The 20,250-nt window shown below is 40.9% G+C and overlaps 1 protein-coding gene across 4 annotated transcripts in view; it reads right to left on the reverse strand.

Moving 5' to 3' along the window:
• Nucleotides 1-20,250, reverse strand: part of PPP1R12A (protein phosphatase 1 regulatory subunit 12A) — a 185,593-nt gene that overhangs the window by 117,057 nt on the left and 48,286 nt on the right. For all 4 annotated transcript variants that reach the window (XM_088478110.1, XM_088478108.1, XM_088478109.1 and 1 more), the window contains exon 2: nucleotides 5,954-6,084. In XM_088478110.1, coding sequence (XP_088334236.1) covers nucleotides 5,954-6,084 — 131 coding nt within the window. The remainder of the gene's footprint in view (nucleotides 1-5,953; nucleotides 6,085-20,250) is intronic.

A 20,250-nucleotide genomic window follows, 5' to 3' on the forward strand; every position in this document is an offset into this window, starting at 1 on the left:
AAAAAAATCGGGACACCCTGAAAAATAATGTTTAATTTTAGGGTCTTAAAAAAAGAAAAATAGGGAACAGTTGAAAAATAGCAAAATTGATTCCAGAGGGGTTCCCTTAAATACGGCAGGTGTTTTCTTCATTGCAGCAGTAGCGGCAGGGGCATTTTTGCAAAATACATCATTTTAGGGACTTAAAAATATGCTTACCCCCATTTTCATGTACCCCGAATTTGATAGGAATAGTTATTTTTACAAAAAAAGTGCTATTCTTCACCATTTCTTCATAGCAGCAAATACGCACCTGCCGTGTCCATTAGAAACCCCCCCGAATTACTTCAGCGGGTAAAAATGGGGGTACCCATAGTGATCCCCCATGTCTAGACATCTTTAGGTGGGTCCCTGGAATTTTTCCCGAAAATTCACGTTTTTTGGCAATACCTTTCCGCCCGCTCCCTTTTTCGTTGATTTCTAATTGAATACGGAGATAAAGCAGGCACGTGCCCAATACTTTATCCCCGAAAAACCCTCCGATGTGGATGAAAAGTCCAGCACGGACTTTTCGCTCCAAACTGAATACCCCTCTAAAACTCTGGGTTACATCTAGTCACAATTAAAACCCTAATCTACTATTAACCATAACCCGAGTATTCAATTTGAAATAAACTCTTAAGGTGCATACATACGGAACGATTTTTTGAACGATTTAACTATAACGACATAGTTATCGTTCAATCGTTGAAAAAATCGTTCAGTTTCTGCGTTATAACGAACGATTATCGTTCATGTTTGTAGTTTATTCTGACTGAACAACTGAACGATTTTCATTAAGGGAAGTTACAAAAATCGTTTGTAGTTCAAAAAATTGTTCATTACACTTTAGAAAATCTGACAGAAAATCGTTGGTAACAAAATTGTTACGTGTGTATACACCTTTACAATAAGTTGAAGTAGTAGATTGTATTATTTAAATAGTAGTACAAAACAATTACAAATTTGAGATAGAGTAAAAGGGTGTAACATGTTGCAGTAACCTAGAGGCCCACAGATGTAATCCTAAAGTCATCCTGAATGCTCTTCATACATTTCCTTACAGTGTATAGAAGGCATCCTGCTGCCTCCAAACATAGGCTGAATTAGAAGAGAGCACTCAGCGAAACAATATAAACTTGAAGCCAAGTACACACCGGAGCGATATCGGCCCGATATGTTGTTCCGGCCAAATTGGAACGACATCCACTGTAACGGTCAATGTGTACGGCCAATCTGCGCGCTCCTGCGGTCGTTAGTGATATCTCCCGGTCAGCCGTGCTGGACGTCCAACCAGACTATCACATGCGTTGCAATGCAAGGTAATGAAGGATGGTACGAAAGATCGTTCAGTCAGTCATTATTTCGTTCTGATGTGTACTACGGACACAATATATTGGGCAGAGTAAAAAAAAAAAAAAAAAAAAAAAAAAAGTACAATAAAGTCCAAAACTTGCAGTCAGTTGGCTCCTCTGGAGTACCGGGATTCCCAAAATACCAGAAATTCCAAGAAGCCCTTACAGTAGTAGTATTCCAAAATACTCAAAATATTGTAAATCTTCTCAACCTCTTTGGATAAAGTCACTTCTTCAAACAAAATATATATATATATATATATATATTCTTCCTCAAAAAATAGGTATATTCAAGATATAGTGAATCATAGTTTATTCAAATTGAACACAATTAAAACTTCGATAATTCCATCAAAAAAGCAGCGTACCAGAATGTGTGGGGTATAGAATAGCACACACCCAAGTTGGCAATAAAGTGGGGGTATTAACAGTCGCCTCCCGGGTAATCGGTTTCTGTGGTCCCCCTGGTTATGTGACCAATAACTCTCTTCCTACACAATGTCACCTGGTGTTTTCTGCTCCTTCTATAAACTCACCAACGCGTTTCTGCTCCCATCGAGCCTTTATCAAGGTGTGAGTTCTATGCTAACCTTCTCTCCTATATATACCCTATACCCATTCCCCATTGGTTCCTTAGCTTCCTGTCTGATTGACCCTTTAATTTATATAATCATCCTGCTAGTGTGTCCTCATTGCTTACCCATATCTGATAATTCTTATTGGGAGGATTCCCTGCAAATATATTCATTAATATATTCAAATCGGGCTGTAATTAGAAATATATATCGGAGTGCGTTCCACCTATGTATGGGCGCGCTAACCGTTGATTATCCTCTCAGATCAGTAAGAAAGAGGTTAATTTTCTTGATTTGACCTTATATATTGAGGGATTATTAAAGACAAAATCGTACTTTAAACCTACTGACAGTAACTCTTACCTGTCAAGAGTAATCACCACCCAGTGTGAATAAAAAAAAATGTCCCAAAAGGGCAAATTAGGAGAGTTCGTAGAAACTGTACTGATATTACGGTGTTTAAAAATCAAGCAGAGGATTTGAAGAATACATTTTTATCGAAGGGGTATGAAGAAAAAAATATTAAATAGTTATATTACAAATTGAACGAATACGGAGAGAGCAGAATTGTTACAACGAATTGAAAAAAAATAAATAATAATATTAGTTTACCTTTTATCACTACGTATAATAAACAACGTAAGGATATGGAGAGAGTAATTAGGAAACATTGGCACCTCCTGACAAGAGATCCTTTATTGAATTCAGTTATTCCACAAAAACCACAGTTTGTGTATAGGAAAAACAAAATAGTGAAAAGCGCCATCCAACCCAAAAGATCAGGGAGAATTAAAACTAAAGTTTTTTTTTAGATGTGGTTTATGCCATATGTGTCGGAATCATAGTCGACAAACGAGTAAGATAGAAGAATTTAAATCCTCTACGAATAATAAGGTCCACCTTACAAATGAATGATTTTATTACGTGCAACACAAAAAATTGCATCTAACAGAATGTGAATGAGGCTTACAGTTTATTGGGCGTACATCTAAGCTTTTAAAAGATAGGTGGGCCGAACACCTACGCAATATTAAAAGTGGAGTGGAAAACCATTCACTATCTAATCACTTTAAGGATAGCCATAATTGATTTTGCAAATTGTTAAAATATGTAATAGGTAAAAAATTGGTTCAAAGTCATTGGCGAAAGAAAAGAGTTGACCAAAGTCTTTCCCAAACAGAGATGGATCTATGAAATGGGTTATTTGGCTCCTAAAGGGTTAAACTTGGACTTTGAATTAAAATGTTTCCTATGAATGTATTTATTGGTTCAGATTTTATTATATTTATGTTTTTAGAGTCCACTGGATCTTTTTATATATCATCTTATATATCATATTTATATGTTTTAAGTTATTTATGGAATCATGTATATGTAGTTTTATGCATTTATGTATCCTAGTACTGTATGCGTGTGGACCTTGAAGGGTGACCCACATCAGATTACTGGGGGAGACTGTCTATGACTATCGCTCCTCGATGAAATTACAAGCGGAACCTTTGTGGAATTACTTTTTAACACCCGGCAGTGAGCCGGAGGATACTGTGTGAGCAAAGGTTAGGGTACTTCCGCTCACTCAGAAATACCCGACAGAGATCACGGGACCTAATGGTAGCGGAGGTTCAGGTACTTCTGCCTGTATGTTATGACCAGGGGAAGGTATCCCACAAGAAAGAATTCCCCATAGAGCGAGGATAATCAATGGTAAGAGCACCCCATAGATAGTCCAGAGACCGGAACCGGAAGTAGCGTGCGTTCCACGAGGTGGAACGCACGCAGATATATATTTCTAATTACAGCCCGATTTGAATATATTAATGGATATATTTGCAGGGAATCATTCCAATAAGAATTATCAGATATGGGTAAGCAATGACACACTAGCAGAATGATCATATAAATTAAAGGGTCAATCAGACAGAAAGCTAAGGAACCAATGAGGAATGGGTATAGGGTATATATAGGAGAGAAGGTTAGCATAGAACTCTCACCTTGATAAAGGCTCGATGGGAGCAGAAACGCGTTGGTGAGTTTATAGAAGGAGCAGAAAACACCAGGTGACATTGCGTGGGAAGAGCTATTGGACACGAAACCAGGGGGACCACAGAAACAGATTACCTGGGAGGCGACTGTTAATATCCCACTTTATTGCCAATTTGGGTGTGTGCTACTCTACACCCCACACATTCTGGTACGCTGCTTTTTTGATGGAATTATCTAAGATTTAATTGTGTTCAATTTGAATAAACTATGATTCACTATATCTTGAATATACCTTCTTGTTGAAGAAGAAACTATATATACTCGTTTGAAGAAGTGACTTTATCCAAAGAGGTTGAGAAGATTTATGATATTTTATGAGTATTTTGGAATACTACTACTGTAAGGGCTTCTTGGAATTTCTGGTATTTTGGGAATCCCGGTACCCTAGAGGAGTGCAACTGACTGCAAGTTTTATACTTTATTGTACTTTTTTTACTCTGGTTTATAGAGGGTGTTGGTGAACATCCTCGCTGTCAGTGCAGCACTATTGGATTTGGAGCTCAAGTTTTTACTGTTTTCTTAATATACAATATATTGGGCAGTCGGCAACCATATCGTCCCAGGTACACATCATTCCTGTGTGTTCACAGCTTAAGCGTTCCTAAAAGTAATGTTTCATGACTGAATGAGACCATGGAGGGAATTCAATCAGGTGCAAGTTTGGTCCCACGAGACAAATTCACGGCAAATTGTCATTGTGAATTACATTTGCAATTCAATTCCAAACTCGCATGGAAATTTACCTGCATTTGTTTGCACCCACCTGAGTAGGTGAAAAGGTAGGGAAAATCTTTATTGTAAGGTAAAAATGTCAGGACTTGCATCAGAACCCCTTGAATACCTCCCCCCAATGATTAATTAGACCTTTGGAAGTTCTCATTTAGCTTAATTGGGCCAATAATTACATGTCATTGTTAGCGTGAAGAAAATAAATGGCCTCAAACTCTACAGCATTATGCTTTTTTTTTAATGCACAAATCAGCAATTTGACACCTTTTAAAAGCATACAGTACTCTCTAAATGCAAACTTACAGTCTATGAGTCTGCTAAGAAAGTTGTCACTTTTTGGGGGTCCAGGAAGGTCTCCCCACTTTTTTCCCTGTTTTTGGACAAAATTTACACACTCGCTTCGAGTAGTGCAAATTGGCATCTGTAACGAAATTATGCATATCACGGGTGCGAGCAGGAAGGTGAAGTCTGCGTATTTAAGGTGCAGTGTTCGAGTTTAATGTCTTTTGCAAACTCAAACTAAGGGAGAGTTGTTCGGCAGATCTATTTACAAAATGTGTGACAAGGACCAACACACACATTGGATGAATAAATTATTCTTCATTCATTTCAAACACTGACTTCTCAGGAGATGAATCTGGACTCACCCTAGATAAAAAAAAATGCAATGGGGGCTACTCAATTCAGTGCAATGCTGACCCGGGGCTATCCAATTCACCACACTGTTTGATCAGTCTTTAGGATTTCTTCTCATAGTCCCCAGGTGGAAAAATGTGCGGTGACCCGGTCACCGCCAGAGAATAGACACCGGGCGCATGCGCCCGGCACCTATCCTCCCTTTCTGCAGTGCTTGGGGGCTGCCTGGCGTGTCCGTAAGTGCCGTGCAAGGCCCCAAGTATGACGAAAAGGGGACGCGTCTTATAGACACGCCCCCTTTTCATGACCACGCCCCCTTTTTGGCCGCGCGCACATGGTTGCCCTCTCTAGCTCCGGCGCCCTGCCTCCCGCCGGAGCTAGAGTGAACACTATAAGAGGGCTGCGCTTCTTTGTGCCTACATTTTTTGACTGGCAATCATTAGCACTGGTTTTGCCTATCACACCGGCTAAAAATTATTTTATTTGGTACTGGACCACCAACCCAAGACACCTCCCACACAGTTTGGGAACCTCTGCCTTAGGGAATAAAACTGCCATTCAATGTATTAATAAGTCATCATAAACCACATAACTTACTCTGCTATGTCAAGGTATCCACAGGATGAAGCAGCATGCAGTGGTATCCAGCCTTCATTATCTGGTTGATTTATACTAGCACCATTCTCCACAAGAAATTTAACCATATCAAGATTATCATCAATGCAAGCCTGTGGAAAGAATAAAAAAGACTTCAGACAAAAACAACATCCAAATCAATCTTACTTTAAAATCAACCTTAAAATAGACATCATGAGAGGATCACTGTGTGATCAATTTGGGCATACGACACTCAGGCTGGATAACTGAGGCCATATCTGCCAATAATTATCCTAATAAATGATGTGAAATATATAAAATGAAATTTAATATTGTAAGTAAAAAAAAATAGTTACATATTCTTTACTAAAATTGGATTAATATAAAATTGCACTGTAATTGTATCTAAGTATAGACCTAATTCTGAAATAACTAATAGTTATAGGGGAACTACTGCACTTAACAATAATTCTGAAATAAATTATGAATAGGTAATGCACGGAAAGAATCAGGCATGACTACACTCCACAGCCAACTTATAATATTGCAACAAAAGTAAAGGTCAACATTTTTCTTGCTATATTGACATTTTATCTAGAAAGCCAATTTCGACTTTTAAAAGAGGAATATGCTACTGCAAAAAAATAAGGTGGAAGATTGAATTGAAGCAAGAAAGTATATTCACCATGGTTAGAATTGCCAGAGTGGTTTATAATAAATGACAAAGTTTAATGGAATGTGGGTCCCCAAAAATAACTCCCAGAAAGAGCAAACCAGCCAAGTTGTAATTAAAAATAAAATATAAATTTATTGCCCATCCAATTCTAAATATAAGTATTTTTAAATGTGTAATTTGAATCAACAATACAAGTGCATATCTAGGGGTCAATCCAATTACGTGCAAGCAGTTTTCTGAACTCCATTGCTTTTCCAGAGGAAATTCACAGTTCAAGTTGTGTGCACTCCTCAGAGTAGGTGAAAAAGTTGCAAGTGTCTTTATTTTAAGGTAAAAATGTTCTGAATTGCTTCAGAACCTCTTGGACACCATCCCCTAATGACAAATGAAGCACTTATTTGTTTTTAAATTAGCTTAATTTGGCCAATAATTACATATTATTTCTGGGTGTAAAAAATGGCCTAACACTACCCCCAAAACAAACTGTTAGTTTAGGCACCACGCATTAAATTGAAGTATTTAAAACAATGTGTTTATCATTTTATTTTCATATTTTAAAAAAATAAATAAAGTTGCCTCAAATTGCCCCAAAAACACCTTTTGTATTTTTTGTGCAATCTGTTTTCATTGAGAAAAATACAGAACAAGACGATAGCATCAGTGAGCATGTATAAAGGTATTACAAATCATATGGGTAGAAGGCAATATAAACAAAATCAGTGGATATCAAATTGTACAAGCAGACAACAAATAGCTGCTTTGTTTAAAATAATTAGTAGCCATATGATTTACCAATATATAAAACAAAAAAATCAAAAACAAACAAAGAAAGAAAAATATATAGGCTATGAATAAAACAAAGAAGAAAAGAAAAACAGGATTTTGGTACTTACCGATAAACACCTTTCTCCGCATCCTTAGGGGACATTGGAGGCTTCATGACAGTGGTATAGATGTGTGCTAACCGGGAGCTGGTACTTTAAATTTAGACAGTGTGACTAGCTCCTTTCCCTCTATACCCCCCTACAAGCCAGACTTAGGAAACTGTGCCCGAGGAGAGCTGGAAAGAAACTGCAGAGGAGGAGGTGAAGCAAGTACACAATGACAAACACATAACGTGTAAAAAGGTTCTAAAAAAAACAGTAGAACAAAGAAAAACAACCAGTCATAACGTAGAACCACCACCAACCAGAAACAGCGCCGGGTGGGCGTCCAGTGTCCCCTGTGGAATCGAAGAAAGGGATTTATCGCTAAGTAGCAAAATCCTGTTTCCTCCTTCATCCACTAGGGGACACTGGGGGCTTCATGACAGTGGGGATGTCCAAGAGCTCCCATCCCAGGCGGGAGAGGGCTGAGAACCCTGCAAAAAAGCACGGCCATATTGCAAGGCAAAAGCCACGAACGTATCAAAACGATAAAACCGGACAAAGGTATGTCGGCCTGACCAAGTGGCCGCTCAACAAAGTTGAGCCATGGAAACCCCGCGGGCTGTTGCACACGAGGGACCCACCGAGTGCGTGGAATGCGCTGTTATGGAAGCCGGAGGTTCCTTGGAGGAGGCCACATAGGCCTGCCTGATGGTCAGACGGATTCAGCGTGCAATAGTCCGCTTTAGATGCAGGCCAACCTCTTTTGGCCACATCATTAAGGATAAAGAGCGTCCGATTTACGGATACCCCCCGTAAAGGTCAAACACACGTAGAACCCATCCTTTGCGGCTGCAAGTCCCCACTTGTCGGTTGACGGACGCCACAGCGTCGTCTGTTTGCACATGGACCGGCAAGCCCCGCAGGTGGTGAGCTGCCGCTAGCAGGGCATTGTACACAACTCGGAGCTCGAGAAAACTGATTGGCAAAGGGGACTTCCTGACGAGACCAGCGCACCTGAAACTAGTTTTGGCTTGAAAACTAACCGGACCAAATCTTGAATGACTATTGCCTTGTCCAGGAGAAGGAATACCGGCACAGCAAGGCTGTGTCCAGAATCATCCTGAGAAACTGAAACCACTGAGATGGTACTAGTTGTGATTTCTGGAAATTTACAATCCAGTCATGTTTTGTGAGGATCTGATGAGTTAGAGCTACATGGAACAACAACTTGATGAGTAGATCGTCCAAGTATGGGACAATGGTTACTCCATGAAAACGAAGATGAGCGATCACCGCCATTACTTTGGTTGGTGAATACCCGGAGGGCCGATGACAGCCCAAATAGCAAGGCCTGAAACTGATGAGAAACCTTGACCGCAAAGCAAAGGAATGCTTGATGAAGCTCCCAGATGGGGATGTGTAAGTACGCATCCTCGATGTCTAGGGATACCATGTACTTCGCCGCTTCCAATCCAGCAATCACTGCGCAAAGGAATTCTGGATACAGAAGGGCATAACCCGATAAAGAACTTATACCAAAAGGAAATGTTGCCCTTACTGCCTCCTGAGGTGAAACGAGACAATATATCACTAGCAAAACACTTCCATCCATCAGATCTCCTAAAGTGTTAATTCCCAGAGAGTGCCAATTATGCGCATTAATATCCGGGATCAATTTAGAAATTGCTGGGAAGGAAATAAGAGGAGTAGAGTGAGACAGATCGAGGGCAGCACTGCTGCTACTATTTCACACTGCAGCCTGCTGAGGCAGCTCTCGGCAAGTACAAGTCAAGACCCGGATCTGAGCGTGTGCATGACCGGGAGAAAGGAGGGGGGGGGGGGGGGGTTGAGATTGCACTCGTTTTGATGGGGGCACAAATGAACAATCTTTGAGAACACTTTTTTCACTCTCTCCTCAATTGCCCCTGTACTTACCACACTTATCCTTCCCCCTAACGTAACACTCTTTCTCCCCATCCCAACCTGTAGAGCGTCTTTGCCCAAGTCCCAAGTTCACGGTCTGCATTCATCACTCCACTAACATGCTAGTGAGACGTGCAGGAAAGTAACAGAGTGCAGCTGAATCATTTGGATCCACAGTCAGACTGTCTGACAACAATGTCACAGTTTGCACTCCTGCAGCTGCTATAAGATCCAGTCGAGATATTGCTGCTGTTGTACTTCGGTACTGGCATCCCATGTACCCTTAAGCCTGTCTTGGGGGAGTGTATGTGTGCGGGGTGTGGGGAGTCCATTTAAACTAAAATCGTTTAGTTGTGTAGCAGCAAAACAGACTACACCAGCTGTCACCCACTGCCTCTCCCTGTCACTCAAGGCCTCTCCTTCACTCTCTGCCTCCCCCTTCCTCTGCCTCTCCTGCTGTCACCCACTACCTCTCTGTCACAGTCTGCCTCCCCGTTCTATTGACTCTCCCACTGTGACCAGAGGAAATAGCTCCATATTAAGAGGCTTTGACCCTGTGTTAAAAAGATTCTTCTAAAACTAATAACGTCGCGTCCTGGCATCTATAGAAAGCCTGTAGAGCCATATAAAAGAACTGCATCAGTGCCATCTCTTCCCCTGTGACACCATCACAGTGAGCACGCTCTGCTGCAGTACTTACCCCCTCACTGAGCTCTTCACATATATACTGCTCATATGTATACCACACATATGCCCAATGCAGATAGATATTGCACACATATCCACTGTACACATACATACTGCACAGATACCCACTGCACATAAACTGCTATCTACCCATGCCCTCTCCCTACCCCAGCACTGCCTAACCCAGCTTCCTCCTTGCCCCCCAGCACTGTTACAACTGTCTGCACTTACCCCCTCCCTACCCCCAGCACTACCTGCCTTCACTCTCCTCTACCCCAAGCTCTTCTCAAACTTCTCCCTGCCTTTACCCCAGCTCTACCCAAATTGCTACTTGCCCCCAGCACTGTCCCAACTGACACCTACCCTCACCCCCCATAATATGTGATGTTACCCAAAAATGGTGGAGTAGGACCCCAATTTGTATAAAGTGAGGAGTCCACTGGGACATACAAATTTTTTAGCTCTTCGGGATCACTGTTTAAACAATGAAATCTTTCAAGGGTTACCCAATAATTAGAAACAGGCTGACAAAACCATTCTCGAAGTTGAGCTAGAGGGCATGCCTCTTGATATTTCACCAGGTCTGGGAGAGCTAACACACCTCAAGGTTTAAGAAGAATCATTCGAGACCGCGCAATTCTCAGAGGGGAATTTATCCATACATATTTAGATAAAATAAATCTGCATTTATCTAGGTATTTACTAGAAAAGGTAAGAGGTATTGCATGGAAAAGTTGCATAAGCTTAGGAAGGAGAGACATCTTAAATGCCGCTAGTCGGCTGAGCCATGAGATGCCATAGGATGGCCATAACTTCGTAATTGCAGCAAATGTTCAGAGATGGGAGATTAAAATCAAAAAATCTAGAAAAGAGTGGCGGAATATGAATGCCTAGACATTGAAGAGAAGCAGTTTGACAATTATAAGGAAATTAAGAGCGAAGTAGAGAAACAGAAGTATCCAAAGGGTTAATGGGTAATGCCTCTGTTTTAGTGGTGTTTAATTTATAGTGGGTCTTACTATACTCGTCCTACAGAGAGCGAAGATGAGGTAATGAGGTCAGAGGCTCCATCACAAATAGACCGTTTATGTGACATGTCATCAACCACAACACCAGGGAATGCCCCATCTGCCATTATTTTTGCTGCCAATGGCTTAATTGCTAGAACAAAAATGAGAGGGGAAAGGGGGCAACCCTGGCGGGTACTATTGGTAGTAGGGAATGTGTGACAGAAAACCATTACTTCAAGCCCTATCATTAGGCATACTATATAAAGTTAGAATAGAAGATAAAATTTGATCACGAAAAACATATCTGGGAAGACTGTACGAATGTATAACCAATTCAGCCAGTCAAATGCTTTTTCCGCATCAAGAGAAAGTAATACAAGGGAATCAAGTAAATTAAAAACTCTACGAGTTTTGTCGGGTGCAGGTCTGCCAAACACAAAACCCAACTGGTCATGATGAACCAGAGTGGGAACAAGAAGGTTGGGGCGTGTAGCAATGAGTTTCGCACAGGGATGGGGAACCTTTTTTTCTGCCGATGGCCATTTTGATATATATACACACCATTATTCGCGGTCCCGATGCAGGCCACATCCGATCCGTGTGATGTCAAACGGGGCGGGACCACAATAGCCGGTCATTACAGCAATGTCTGGAGCATCTCGAGGATGCTCCAGGGAGCTGTAAGGGCAGCAGTGTGACTGTCTGAAGTGTCCTAAGGACGCTCCAGGTAGCACTGCTGCATAGATTCTGGCTGCAGATTGACATTCTAGGCACCCTGCTAGCCAGATGAGGCTAGCAGAAAAAAGCTAAGAGGGCCGGAAAAAGTGATTCCAAGGGACTTATACGGCCCCCGGGCCTGAGGTTCCCCATCCCTGGTTTAGCATAAGGCTTAATATCTTCCCTGGTTTACTTGTAGGTTTTCAAGGGAATATAGACATGCGCTTCAAAGAGTATTTTGATTGCCTGCCTAGGTAGGGGGTACCCCTGAATTACCCCAAAAGAATACAGTTAAAAGCAATAAAGTGTGTCTACCTATATGCGTGGCACTTTACTCTGCTGGAACCAAGAAATATGAGGTTCAAAGTGTATTCAAAGGACCTCACTTTATAGAGTATATATTAAAACAGATTTATTTCTTTATATAAGAATATAAGATCAGAGATAGTAATAATAAAACCATAGAAAATGTAACAGGATTAAAAATATGCCATACAGTAAATATATTAATGCACATCTAGGGATTGATGATGATAATCCCAAAAAGTGACAATGTACATACAAGTTCGTGGAGGAGGAATAATAACCTCCACATTAATATCAGAAAAAAAAGGACGGATCGTACCAGTCTTGGAGAGATGGAGCCACAGGTGTTCGAAAAGAATACATAGTGTAGTGTTCCCTCTAGCTCCGGCGGGAGGCAGGGCGCCGGAGCTAGAGAGGGCAATCTTGTGCGTGCGACAAAGGTGCGCGCGCGCGCCCAAAAAGGGGGCGTGGTTATGAAAAGGGGGAGTCTATAAGACGCGTCCCCTTTTCGTCATACTTGGGGGCGTGCCCGGCGCTTACGGACATGCCGGGCAGCCCCCAAGCGCTGCAGAAAGGGAGAATAGATGTCGGGCGCATGCGCCCGGCATCTATTCTCCGGCGGTGACCGGGTCACCGCATGTTTGTCCACCCGCGGGACACTGCGTCCCGCGGGTGAGAACGGCTCCCGCAGGCTGTTAGGGCAGGGCGCTTTTTGCCCTCCTCCTGGAGGGCAGGGTGCTTTTTGCCCTCCAGAAGGAGGGCAGGGCGCCGAGCCCCGCTAAAACAGCCTAGCAGGAACGCTAATAGTGTCCCGGATACAGCCTGTATTGGCTCCAAGATTTTTGCGTCCAGACTGGTGGGCTCATCCGACCAAAGAAAAGTTGGTTTAAGTCTATAGGCACTGATGGATCACCGCCAACGTGTTTCGAGACGTCCCAGTCTCTTCTTCAAGGCTTGTGTCCATCAGTGCCTGTCTTAAGTCCGTCTTCGATGTTCCTGATGGTCACTTCCCGTTCGCGGCTCCGTCACCGGAAGTGACGTCAGAGCCACCGATATTTATTGGAAATGAGTGTAAATACATGGCGATGGACACTGCAGGGTGCATACAGCATGAAGTTATGTTGAGATATGGTTTGCTTAGTGGGGAGCCATCCAGACAGCTCTATTTGGTATATAAATATATACCATGGTTGAGGCATGACATCAGTTCTGGTATCGGACCCACAAACCAGAAGTAACGTATGTGTAGTCTGTGGGGAATCTAGTGAAGAGGCTTGGTGGTCATTTTTTTGTAGAGAAAAAGACTAGTCGATTTGTAATAATATTTCTCCTTGATATTCTGGGGTGATTGTTCATACCCTTGAATAATTATGGTAATAGGCGTCATAAAACACGAAGAACGGAATGCCCCAAAAACAGGTATAAAATGGCCAAATCTAAAAACAAATAAAACCAAATATAGAGCATAAAACTGATGCAGGAGGAAATACTGGCATAAATAAAAGTATTAAAAAGAATTAAAAAAAATTAAAAAAAGAGGAATTTATAGGAACCATTTTATTTAAAAATCTTGATTTAAACCATTCCTTGCTAATGTTTGTAGTTTCAAAATGGTCTTCATCTCTGCCTGGGCTAGATTTTGTTCAGTGTTTCTATTTCGCCAGGTCGCTATCACGTGTTGTAGGCCCACAAATTTCTTGATTGAGTTGCTTGAACATTTGTGATGGATTTTAAAGTGTTCTGATAGGTGATGGGTAGTGAGACCCTTTTTGATATTTCTCAGGAGTTCTCAGTCTGGTTTTTAGGGCCCGGATGTTCTACACACACAGGGTTTCCCACATGTGCATTCGACTAGGTATATCACGTTGGTAGTATTACACGTAATTAAGTCCTTTATTTTTATGTTACCATTATTAATAGTGACTTCCGTGTATTTTAACAAACTTTATACAGAAAAAAGAAACCATCTAGTTAGAAGTGCTTTACCAATGAAACCCATAAATCCATTCAGAACTTAAGGGTTCCACAGGTGTGGCCTATGCCAGGCCTGTAAACAAGTGAAGTCTGAAGCATCAAAATACACGGAAGTCAATATTTATATGAACATAAAAATAGAGGACTTAATTACGTGTAATACTACCAAACGTGATATACCTAGTCATTTCCCACGTGGGAAATCCTATGTGTGTAGAACATCTCGGGCCCTAAAAACCAGACTAGGAGAACTCCTCAGAAATATCAAAAAGGGTCTCACTACCCATCACCTATCAGAACACTTTAGTCTCCCTTAATAAATGTTCAAGCAACTCATTCAAGAAATTTGTGGCCCTACAACACGTGAAAGCGACCTGGCGAAATAGAAATACAGAAAAAATTCTAGCCCAGGCAGAGATGAAGACCATTTTGAAACTACAAATGGCAACACCAAATGGTTTATATCAAGATTTTTAAATAAAATGGTTCCTATAAATTCCTTTTTTTATACTTTTATTTATGCCAGTGTTTCCTCCCGCTTCCGTTTTATGCTCTAAATTTGGTTGTGTTTTTAGATTTGGCCATTTATTACCTATTTTTGGGGCTTTCCGTTCTTTATGTTTTATGACATTACCATAATTATTCTATTCTTCTTATATGGCTCGCAACCCTATATACAAGGGTATGAACAATCACCCCAGAATATCAAGGAGAAATATTACAGATCAACTAGTCTTTTTCTCTAAAATAAAATGGCCACCAAGCCTCTTCACTATATTCCCCACAGACTACGCTTACATCACTTCCGGTTTGTGGGTCCGATACCGGAACTGATGTAATGCCTCAATCGTTGTAAATATTTATATACCCAATAGAGTTATCTGGATGGCTCCCCACTCAGTAAACCATACCCCAACATACCTTCACGCTGTATGCACTCAGCAGTGTCCATCACCATGTATTTACAGCCATTTCCAATGAATATCTTGACTCTGACGTCACTTCCAGTAACAGAGCCGCGAACCGGAAGTGACCATCGGGAATATCGAAAACGGACTTAAAAGATAGGCACCGAGCACTGATGGACACAAGCCTTGAGAAAGAGACTGGAATATCTCGAAACGCGTCGGCGGTGATCCATCAGTGCCTATAGACTGAAACCAACTTTCCTTTGGTCACATGAGCCCACCAGTCTAGACGGAAAACCTTAGAGCCAATACAGGCTGTATCCGGGACACACTGTATTCTTTTCTAACACCTGTGGCTCCATCTCTCCAAGACTGGTACAATCCGTCCTTTTTTTTTCTGACATTAATGTGGAGGTTATCATTCCTTCTCCACGAACTTGTATGTACATTGTCACTTTTTGGGATTATCATCATCAACCCCTAGATGTGCATTAATAGATTTACTGTATGGAATATTTTTTATCCTGTTATATTTTCTATAGTTTTATCATATTACTGTCTCTGATCTTATGTTCTTATATAAAGAAATAAATCTGTTTTAATATATACTGTATAAAGTGAGGTCCTTTGAACACACTCTGAACCTCATAGTTCTTGGTTCCAGCAGAGTAAAGTGCCACGCATATAGGTAGACATACTTTATTGCTTTAACCTCCTTCCCTAGTTTAGGAACAGTAGTCTCCAATTTTTATTCCGGTTAAGGGCATATTGTTAAGACCAGAAAAATCATATAAGTTTGCTATATTTTAACAATTATACCACTACCTTAAATAATCATTTATGGGGGTAATGCATCTTAAGTAACTGGCGTCTATCGGAGCAAGTTGTTCCTCGGATCAGACCCCCATTAGCTGCAATAGTCAAATTTTTTTCTTGCAGCCTCTGAAGGTGTGAAAAAAAAAGTGTGAAAAGTCCTTTGTTTAGTTGCCTAAACCTGGATTTAGACAAGGTTAGCCACTTTGTGTCTAAATCCTATCCTTTAGGGCGTGTAAAATACTAATGGGCGTCTGATCGTAGCAACAATTGAATTTCTCCAATAGACGCCTATTAGTTAGATGCTCAATGCTAACAATTGAATTCCTCCCAAATAGTTTCTCATATTACACTCAGGCACTGCACTTTTATGCTTTTCCTAAAATAGAAATACATACCCATGTGTGCATGTTCAACACAGACATGTGAAGATTTAAGATCCATACATTACACATAAAAGCTGAGAAATCTTCCATATTTGACAGATTTATGTATTGCTTTTTCCAATTCAGCTGACCATGCCAAGCTGGGCTTTCGCTGAAAAGGTCGCATCTGATGCAACAGTGTCAGAGGAAGCCTGCCAGAGGGTGCTGGAAGTATCGCTGCCAGGCTCAGCCAACTTGGCCAGCCACCTCGGTTGCCGCGCCAACCTACCCGCAGCCGGGCGATCCTAAAAGGAAGTATTCCTGCAGCCCGAGTTCATGGCTCTGAGCCGATTTTAGATTATTTTCTATATAGCAAATTATGTAAAAACTTAGACAATTTTGGGGACATTTTTGGATAAAATATTAGCCGGTTAAATAGCATAGAAATAGCCAACTTTACTTTCCTAAAAATTACAAACTCATGTTCCAGTTATAGAGGTCATTTTAATTTGGTGTGAGTTTGCGAATGCGAGTTTGTTTCATGAAACTCTTACATCGCACCACAGGAATGCGTGATCCAATCAGAAATGTTAATTTGCAGTACTTGCTGCGAGGATATGTGCCTTTTCTATAAAATGCAACCTGGGAGAAGGGCATGGAAAAGTGGAAAAACCATCCTGGACCCCAAAAAAATGGCAACTGAGATAGCAAGACCACATAGAGGGCTGTTAGTGGCCATAGGGAAAGTATTGTAGGTATAGAATTGCTGATTATAATCAATAATAATAATTGCAGTATACAGTCAGGTGCATAAATACTGGGACATTGACAGAATTGTCATATTTTGGCCTCTATTCACCACCACAATGGCTTTGAAATGAAACAAACAAGATGTGCTTTAACTGCAGCCTTTCAGATTTAATTTAAGGGTAATTACATCCAAATGAGGTGAACGGTGTAGGAATTACAACGGTTTCTATATGTGCCTCACTTTTTAATAGGCCAAAAGTAATGGGACTATCAACTCAAAAGCTATTTCATGGACAGGTGTGGGCTATTCCCTCATTATTTAATTATCAATTAAGCAGGTAAAAGGTCTGGAGTTGATTCTAGGTGTGACATTTGCATTTGGAATCAGTTGCTGTCGACTCTCAATATGAGATCCAAAGAGCTGTCACTATCAGTGAAGCAAGCCATCATTAGGCTGAAAAATCAAAACAAACCCATCAGAGAGATAGCAAAAACATTAGGTGTGGCCAAATCAACTGTTTGGAACATTCTTAAAAAGAAAGAACGCACTGGAGAGCTCAGCAACACCAAAAGACCCGGAAGACCACGGAAAACAACTGGTGGATGACAGAAGAATTATTTCCCTGGTGAAGAAAAACCCCTTCACAACAGTTGGCCAAATCAAGAACACTCTCCAGGAGGTAGGTGTATGTGTGTCAAAGTCAACAATCAAGAGAAGACTTCACAAGAGTGAATATAGAGGGTTCACCACAAATGTAAACCATTGGTGAGCCACAAAAACAGAAAGACCAGATTAGTTTGCCAAACAACATCTAAAAAAAGCCATTACAGTTCTGGAACAACATCCTATGGACAGACGAGACAAAGATCAACTTGTACCAGAGTGATGGGAAGAGAAGAGTATGGAGAAGGAAAGGAACTGCTCATGATCCAAAACATACCACCTCATCAGTGAAGCATGGTGGTGGTAGTGTCATATCGTGGGCATGTATGGCTGCCAATGGAACTGGTTCCCTTGTATTTTATTGATGATGTGACTGCTGACAAAAGCAGCAGAATGAATTCTGAAGTGTTTCGGGCAATATTATATGCTCATATTCAGTCAAATGCTTCAGAACTCATTGGATGGCGCTTCACAGTGCAGATGGACAATGACCCAAAGCATACTGCAAAAGCAACCAAAGAGTTTTTTAAGGCTAAAAAGTGGAATGTTATGCAATGGCCAAGTCAATCCCCTGACCTGAATCCGATTGAGCATGCATTTCACTTGATGAAGATAAAACTGAAGGGAAAATGCCCCAAGAACAAGCAGGAACTGAAGACAATTGCAGTAGAGGCCTGGCAGAGCATCATCAGGGATGAAACCCAGCGTCTGGTGATGTCTATGCGTTCCAGACTTCAGGCTGTAATTGCCTGCAAAGGATTTGCAACAAAGTATTAAAAAGTGAAAGTTAGATTTAGGATTGTTTAGTTTGTCCCATTACTTTTGGCCCCTTAAAAAGTGGGAGGCACATATAGAAACCGTTGTAATTCCTACACCGTTCACCTGATTTGGATGTAATTACCCTCAAATTAAATCTGAAAGTCTCCAGTTAAAGCACATCTTGTTTGTTTCATTTCAAAACCATTGTGGTGGTGAACAGAGGCCAAAATATGAAAATTCTGTCAATGTCCCTATACTTATGCACCTGACTATATATTAAAGGATAGAAAATGAAAGTATTTTTCAGCAAATTAAAGTCTTTCCAGCATTTTGGTGTACAAAAAGTGCTTTTAAGCAAGTTTTTAAAAAGATGGAATACTTTTATCTCTCATCTGCAAGTTCAAAAACCCCTCTCCCATCAATACAGCAACTTCACATACATGTCCCACATCATTTACACCTCCACATACCTGTCCCCACATCATTTACACCTCCACATACCTGTCCCCACATCATTTACACCTCCACATACTGTACCTGGTCCCCCATCATTTATACCTCCACATGCATGTGTCCATCATTTACACCTCCACATACCTGTCCCCACATCATTTACACCTCCACATACCTGTCCCCACTTCATTTACACCTCCACATACCTGTCCCCACATCATTTACACCTCCACATACCTGTACCACATCATTTAACCCATTATTGAGCTTTTTAGAGAAATTCACCTGAAAACTGACATGTCTTTATTGGCCAAATTATAAAGTTTAAATCTCAAAGGGTGTGATTATTCATTGGCAGCGGTGTACCAAAGGTCCTGACATTTATAACTTGCTTTGCAGATTTTCCCTACCTTTACACCTGCACAGAAAAAAATAATGCTGGGAAAATGCAATGCAAGTTTGCAATTGAGCTGCAATATGCAGCGCAAATTTGTTGTGAAAACGGCTCGCAGCAGCCAACTAGCACCTAATTGCATTGCCCCATATGAATATGGACCAAAAATACAGAACTTTTAACATGAAAAACTTTCTACCCATACATTCCTGTGTAACCTTGCTGTATAAAGAAGGCTAATGGCATGTTATCAGAATCAACCTGCCCATGCATGTACCCTTTTCGACAACAACCTTGTACAGACAACTTTCAGTTTGCCTATTACAGCAGTCAGACCCTTAAGGGTTTGAGAGAAAGCCATGTGTACAAGTCCTGAAAAACATTTGCATACATATTTTTGAAGGGCACTTGTATTTTAGTGCTAATTTTAAATAATAATTTAATAGGTGTGAGAAGCACAGTAAATGGTGAATAATAATGTAAAAAATTTAATTATCTTCGTTCATATTTAGACAGGAGGGAAACTTAATTTTCTTGTTGAATATCGGCAATATCAATATCTCATTTGCATGTAATTCAAACGTTAAATGAGGTAAAGCCTAAACCATGAATTAGAAATCATAACTAGCCATTAGATACTGCAACAAATTAGTAACATTTTGTACAGTTCTCCTTTAAGGAAATAAGGATGCTACCAGGCCAGTGAACACATGTAATAAGCATTGCTTAATAAGGATAGCATCATACAGGCTGTCCCGAGTTTTTCAAGGTGTGAAAAGATTGCATTCACAGGCATTTCAGAAGTCAGGGCCTTGAACAGAGGAACACAAGAAAAGCTACATGCAGTCTACTTTTGTTTGAAAGGTATTTTGCAATATATACTGTACAGTGTAGCTTGTTATCTGGAAGAATGCAACCTTCAGACAAGCAATCTGGGTATGCGATGTGCGATCCCATGCAGCGCTATGCGGGTGGGGTAGGGGGGAGCCGGCATTGCTCCATGAATGGAGACTGCCCAATATGTCGGAT

This window comes from Taudactylus pleione, unplaced genomic scaffold (genome assembly GCF_031769625.1).
Source record: "Taudactylus pleione unplaced genomic scaffold, aTauple2 ptg000207l, whole genome shotgun sequence".
In the NCBI taxonomy this organism is placed as follows: Eukaryota; Metazoa; Chordata; class Amphibia; order Anura; family Myobatrachidae; genus Taudactylus; species Taudactylus pleione.